Below are 7387 nucleotides of genomic sequence, written 5' to 3'. Positions count from 1 at the left end.
TGCCTCTCGCTTACGCACATTAAACTGCGCGTTGCTGCACATACCAGAGGCGCAGCTCGACAGCAAGATTGCTACCCTCAAAAGGAACATTGAGGAGGTGGGTACAATATTGATATTGTCTGCTGTACTGTTACACTCAGTGTCTACAAATACAATCCAAAATAGATGCTCTTACATCTCTGCAGTCCACAATAGCCAGCAGCACTACGAGATAGTTTCTGCTGTTTCATCCTTTTAAATCGTCATTACTATTTATCCCAAGCCCATTGCTACCTTCTAGACATACAGTCGTTAGAAAAAGTATGTGAACCCTTTGAGACTTCTTGGATTTCTGCATAAATTGGTCGTCAAATGTGTTCCGATCTTCATCTAAGTCTCAACAATAGACAAACACAGCCTGCTTAAACTAAGCAAAAATGATATGTTTTCATGTTTTTATTGATCAAACCATTTAAACACTCACAGTGCAGGGTGGAAAAAGTATGTGAACCCCTAGGCTAATGACTTTTCCAAGAGCTAATTGGAGCCAGGAGTCAGCCAACCTGGAGTCCAATCAATGTGATGAGATTGGATGTGTTGGTTAAAGCTGCCCTGCCCTATAAAAAACACACACCAGTATAAATTTGCTGTTCTCAAGAAGCATTGCCTGACGTTAACCATGCCTGGCACAAAAGAGCTCTCAGAAGACCTACAATCAAGAATTGTTGACTTGCATGAAGTTGGAAAGGGTATCTCTAAAAGCCTTGATGTTCATGTGTCCATGGTAAGACAGACTGTCTACAAAATGGAGAAGGTTCAGCACTGTTGCTACTCTCCCTAGGTGTGGTCGCCCTGTAAAGATGACTGCAAGAACACAGCGCAGAATGCTCAATGAGGTGAAGAAGACTCCTAGAGTGTCAGAAGTCTCTGGCACATGCCAACATTTGTGTTGACAAATCTACAATAAGTAAAACATTAAACAAGAATGGAGTTCATGGGAGGACACCATGGAGGAAGCAACTGCTGTTAAAAAAAAACACATTTCTGCACGTTTGAAGTTTGCAAAAGAGCACCTGGATGTTCCACAGCACTACTGGCAAAATGTTCTGTCCATAGATGAAACCAAAATTGAGTTGTTTGGAAGGAACACATAGCGCTATGTGTGGAGAAAAAAAGGCACAGCACACCAACATCAAAACCTCATCCCAACTGTGAAATATGGTGGAGGGGCCGTCATGGTTTAGGGCTGCTTTGCTGCCTCAGGGCCTGGACGGATTGCTGTCATTGACGGAAAAACGAATTCCCATTTTTATCAAGACATTTTGCAGGAAAACTTAAGACCATCTGTCCACCAACTGAAGCTCAACAGAGGATGGGTGATGCAACAGGACAACGACCAAAGCATAGAAGTAAATCAACAACAGAATGGCTTCAACAGAAGAAAATACACCTTCTGGAGTGGCCCAGTCAGAGTCCTGACCTCAACTCGATTGAGATGCTGTGGCATGACCACAAGAGAGCAATGCACACCAGACATCCCAAGAATATTGCTGAACTGAGACAGTTTTGTAAAGAGAAATGGTCCAAAATTCCTCCTGACCGTTGTGCAGGTCTGATCTGCAACTACAGGAAACGTTTGGTTGAGGTTACTGCTGCCAAAGGAGAGTCAACCAGTCATTAGCCTAGGGGTTCACATACTTTTTCCAACCTGCACTGTGAATGTTTACATGTTTTGTTCAATAAAAACATGAAAACATCATTTTTTTGTGCAGTATTAGTTTAAGCAGACTGTGTTTGTCTATTGTTGTGAATTAGATGAAGATCAGAACACATTTGATGACCAATTTATGCAGAAATCCAAGAAATCTCAAAGGGTTAACATACTTTTTCTAGCGACTGTAAGTCTCATGTATTCATGATAGTTTACTCCACAATATTCTGTTCTCTACCTGATTTATGTATTATATTCTATTGTTTCAGTGCCTCTCTAAAGTATTCATTGGATGTTTCACCCTTTTATGGATTTCATATATCAGTTATGGTCAATATAATTTGGCTTTTTTAACAAAAACAAAACAAAAAGACAAAAAACTCTTTAATGTCAAAGAGAGAACATATTTCTCAAGCTCGGTTGGGTTGCATGGGGATCGAGCCTGAACAACCCTTTTCAAGTCCAGTCACAGATTCTCTTTTGGACTGAGGTCTGGGCTTTGACTCGGCCACTCCAGGACATTCACCTCATCTTTAAACCATGTCTGTGTAGCTTCCTCTGTATGCATCGGGTCATTGTCTTACTCGAAAATAAATCTTCTCTATACTCGGACTCAACATTTTAACTTCATTATATGCAATATGTTTGCAGTTTTGGTTTACACCACATATCAACAGACCATTTTTGTCTGTACATAACAAACATAGTGCTTTTAATGTCTAGAAATCCACAGAGTAACTTATTTTGAAAAATGAATGACATTTTATTTGCATAAAACACAGAATTCAACTCACTTGCTTAGGGATGACAATGAACAGTATCTTAATTAAAGATATTTTTAGTTAGTCTCTGAGCAGACATCTTCATAAGCCTGTTCCAAAGCCACAACATTTCACATCTGTGTCTGGTGTTTGGAGGCTCCTATCCCATATCTCCACTCATACTGCACAACAACAACACTTGTAGAAAGGAGGAAGTTGTGCAGTAGTGAACTGAAGAGCGAAAAATTGTCTAAGAAATGCTGCTATGGATCAGCTATATACTGTATACTCAAGAGGGACTCTTATTCTAAATCATGATGCAGTTGTTTCTAATTCATTTATCAGGAAGTGTTTTGGGCTGTGCATGACTGGCTTAAAAGGTATTTGAAAGAACAACTTTTCAAGACTGTTGGGCCTGAGTTTGCAGACTTATTGTGAACTGGCTGAGTTATGCCTGCCAACAGATTAGATTTCAGTGCTGTTCTCGACTGCACGAGTCAGGGCAGTAGTGTGTGGAGAAGTGGGTATACTGGTAATTTTCCCCCACATATTTTAAGTGCCCCATCCAGCTAAGAATAACTGCCTTGTGCTATAAACAAAGACTCAATCTTGTACTTCATCTAAAAACAGGCATTTAGCTTTCACGCATTACAACATTGCTTATGCTGCTTGTGTAATTAACAGCTAAAAAGAGGAGATTTTACCTTTATTATTGGACCACAGTTTTTGGCTGAGACATTTAAATCAGTGGTTTTCAACTCTTAGAAATGGTGGCAAAAAGTCTACAAAGCTCTTAAGCACTTAGTGGACATACTGTACATTCATAGTTTTATTTATCCCTCTGTAGTACTAATTTCAGTGTTTTCTTCATATTTCAATTCATTTATCTCCATTTCCTGAGATAATAAATCAGCTTTTCCCATGAAAACACATCAATTCCTCAAGATTAAAGGAAAATTGTGAAAAATCTATGCTGTATCACAGGAAACCAAAATAAGATGTGTTTGTTTTTTCTTATCTCTTTGCTAATTGGTATATTTTGTTCTATCTTAGATTCAAACTGGAACATTTGTCATTAAATTTTCAGAAATTTAGAGTTGCAATTTTTCATTAAAGAGACTGTGATTGGTCCTGTGTCTACACCAGTTGAGAACCACTGAACAAACTGATAACTCATTTTAAGCTAATTGTCCCATATACCCTGGCAGTGTTGGGGTTAATGCTTTACAGAGCAACATACTACTACTGTACTCTGATTGCTTTTTTGCTTTTGCCATCATAGGACAGGGAATTTCGAAGTTTGTATACTTTATTAACCTGGCACGCCAGTGGATTTGTTTCACACACCCATATGGTAAACCTCCCATAGACAGTGTTTGGGAAAGGGCAGAGCCTTTGAAAAAAAAAAAAAACTCAGAGGGTGACTGGATAAACGTTCTGTCTGTCACGTCTTTACGGGCCAATCAGAGCAACAAAACGTTACGTACGGAGGAGTAAACTCCATAGAGAACTGCATAACACGAACCATGGCAGCTGTAGACATGTCAGTATATGACTTTTGTCATTTTTTAAAAGAAAACAACTCAATGCTGTTCTTTTTTCTTCTTTTAATGAAGAAATGTCGTCAAGTTCTGATAAAACTGGTGCTTTAGCAGCATCCACGCGAATGTCTTTCGCCATAATTGCACTGGCCTCTTGTCGCTGCTTGCATACATCACGTCTCTGGTGCGCCTGAAAGTACTGCCCCTTGTTGCTGATTGGTCCTGTCACTTTCTAAGCGGGCCCAAACTGTTCAGACAGGTGCTTTGTAAGATGGATTCGCTAGTGAGAAACACGGAAATGGACGAATCCATCTTTTTTGCAAGGTTAACCAATTAGTGAATCAATTAAGAGATTTTTACAGGGAAGTCACTCATTGGACAAACTCTGTTCTGTTTCCATGGTCAAATACAAGAGCAAAGAGTAGTCACACTAAAAGAGGTAATGAAAAATAACATTTGTATCAGCCAAGGGGCATAGCTAGGGATTTTGGGCCCCCAGAAGGAATATTACACAGGGCCCCCCTTAACTGGCTAGCCAAGCAACAGATGTTGCGTCATTTTTACAAATATATAAGCATTTTTTATATGTTTGCACAATAATTTCCCCATTTATGAGTAATATTTTTCCTATGGTTAAATTAAATTTACTTTCTTTGTTGGACTACACCATTTGGACATTTCCAAGGGAGGAGCAGGGCCCCCCAGCACTTTATTTTATTCTGTTTGATACAATTTCAGTCTGTTGACCGATTAATTAAGTCATTTGTGATTTCATAATGACACTTATTACAAAGAAAATATAAATAAAAACCCACTTTTCATTGCAGGCTTCTCAAGGGCCCCTCCCAACTGTGGGCCCGGGTAATCAGTACCCTTTTTCCCCCCTGTGCTACAGCCATGGTATCAGCTATCGGCTAAAATGTAATTTCAAACATTAATGTTGACCCTAATTTTCACAATAGTTTTGTGCAATTGAGACATTCCCATCTCTTGTTTACAGCAGCTTTTTGTTAAACTGACTAAATCATAGTTTAACAGATTTAAAACAACATTTTGACAGCCTTAGGGTAATTAACTGATGAAATGTAGCTTTATTATGCCTATAGATGCCATCCATACATCACTAGCAGCAAGTCAAACAGCAAAACATAGGAAGGAAGTGTGAGGGAGGAACACTAGTGAACAATCAGCAGTTTCATTTCTTGTTTTTCTGCACTTAGATTTCCAGTTTCTTCATCAAATCTCCCATTAAACCAGGAAAGCATTGTTCGTTTTGGCATCTGTGGATGTACTCATTAGCCTTTGCATTAAAGTTACTCATTATTTTCTTGAGGTGCTACTTTAAAGAGCCCCTTCTCTCTTCACCTGGCAAGTTTGAGTTGTTTCTCGATCAGAATCTCCCGATTTTCAGTTTGAACAACACTTCAAATGCTGTTTGAATATTGTGCAACCATGGAGATGACAGAGAATGTAGATCTGAGTGGTGGGCAAATAAAGCCACCACGGGGCAGCACTGTCTTATTTCACAGCTGATTTGCTTTGTATTAATTTAAGCTGACAATCATGAAAGTAGAACAAGAGATGTGACTGTGTCTTTAAGGAAACATTAAATTCATGTTTGGCACAGGAGAACTTCAATGGAATGTAAAGTTGACACTGTGGAGACTGTTGACTCTCTCCCTCAAATAAATGACAACAGCAGGCAGGCCTATAAAAGAGGGAGACCCCTCACTGTGTGACCCGAAGTTTTACACTCCTGCTGAGAGAGCATCTATCAGGGGTCTTGCTCTCTCCTGGAAACCTATCTGTAGACATATCCAGCAGCAGGTTGTATTACTTTATATATTTCCAGATCAAGCTATGACATGGGAGGAGTCAAAAGGTAAATTATTTACTCAGAAGTGCCCTTTTGATTAACTTGTCATGCAATTACTGCAAATAATCTCTTCCAGTTTTAATTTTAAACAACCTTTGATGCATTTTAATGCTGTGTTTTTCTGACTGCATTTTAGAGACATCCTTCTGTGCGTCTTGTGCTGCTGCTATCTGATCCCACAATGTCTGTGCACAGGACTCCACTCTCAGAGTAAGTAGTCGTCTGTAATGCAAAGAGCAAATATGATGAAATAATTATACCAAAGGAAGAAAAAGTAATAGAGGCACATTAAGAGATTCTACTGCATTGCACGAACGGATTTACCTATATTTCTGCAAGTGTGCATGGCAGGTATTTAGGCATATTTTCCAATGAATATTGAGCTCTTTTTCTTTAAAGCATACATAAGCAATATCATGTGGAAATACTGCTGCATTCCCTCCATGCACACTGCTGCTCTTATCTATTTTTTATGACATACATCCTGCATGGTTCCCTGTAGCTGCACTTACATTTCTGGGTTATGGAGTCCAGCTGTGTGCCGGCATGTTATATAGATTCAGCTGTGCACTAAATGGTCTTACATGAACAAAGTGCATCAGTAATTACTGCAGCAACCAAAGAAGTGCAATAATGACGTTTCAACCCTGAGTCATTCTTTTGTTATAACAGTATTCCTGCATGGAAAATGCAGAAAGGAAGGATCTGTTGCATTTGGACCATTTATTCAAACTTGATAAAGACCTTTAACTTCCTGAACAGATGTGTTAAAATGGGAAAATCTAGAAGTTAAGTGTTAAAGAGGAAACCACAAACAGTCAGAGATAGCCTAATATTTATTCAAGGCAGTGGAGCAGCTTTCCAAACACTGAGCTTTTATTCCCTCTCCACACTGGCACATGCACACACTCACAAACACACACAAGCGCTCTCTCTCTCTCTCTTTCTTTGACTATACTAAAGCAGGCTGCTCTCTGTTTCCATCTTGCAGCTGTGAGATTTTCATCTCAAGTTGGTATTCATGGGGAGCAGCAGTTCATGTGCCCTCAGATCAGTGTCGGGGAGGATCGCTTCCCAGGTGAATTCTCAAAAATAAGCATTGTGTGTGTTTTTTTTTTTTTTTTTTTATTTTGCTTCACAATTCCTTTGCTTATACTAGGATAGAACATCAGTCACTGTTTAAAAAACTCAGAAATATTATATGGATGTTTTTAAAACTGAAAAAAAAAATCCCTAACATTTGGAAATACCAAAAACAACATTTGACAACAATAACTTAATTCACAGAATATTTATCAAAATACTTTGGTCATGTTTGTGTCCATATCTGTTATTTCCTTTAGATAAAAATTAATCAGTTCATGGCATATTTTAATTTGTTCTTTGAAACCTACTTTTCTTGTACATTTTCAGTGTATTTGATCAATGTAAGTAATTTCATAATTTATTTTTTTAAAGATTGTTTAATTAGCAATAGCAAAATACACAAATAGAATCCACTGTTGGCATATACAGTTTT

At 38.5% G+C, this 7387-nt stretch overlaps 1 protein-coding gene across 1 annotated transcript in view; it reads left to right on the top strand.

Moving 5' to 3' along the window:
- The first annotated feature begins 13 nt into the window (after positions 1-13).
- LOC121510898 (collagen alpha-1(IX) chain-like) overlaps positions 14-7387 on the top strand; it is a 45645-nt gene continuing 38271 nt past the window's right edge. Inside the window, exons 1-3 of the mRNA XM_041789240.1 lie at positions 14-97; positions 6005-6078; positions 6860-6946. Coding sequence (XP_041645174.1) covers positions 6907-6946 — 40 coding nt within the window. The 5' untranslated portion in view covers positions 14-97; positions 6005-6078; positions 6860-6906. The remainder of the gene's footprint in view (positions 98-6004; positions 6079-6859; positions 6947-7387) is intronic.

This window comes from Cheilinus undulatus, linkage group 6 (assembly GCF_018320785.1).
Source record: "Cheilinus undulatus linkage group 6, ASM1832078v1, whole genome shotgun sequence".
Taxonomy (NCBI): Eukaryota; Metazoa; Chordata; class Actinopteri; order Labriformes; family Labridae; genus Cheilinus; species Cheilinus undulatus.
The sequence above is the reverse complement of the archived record's forward strand: the minus strand, read 5'-3'. Positions and strand labels throughout refer to the sequence as shown.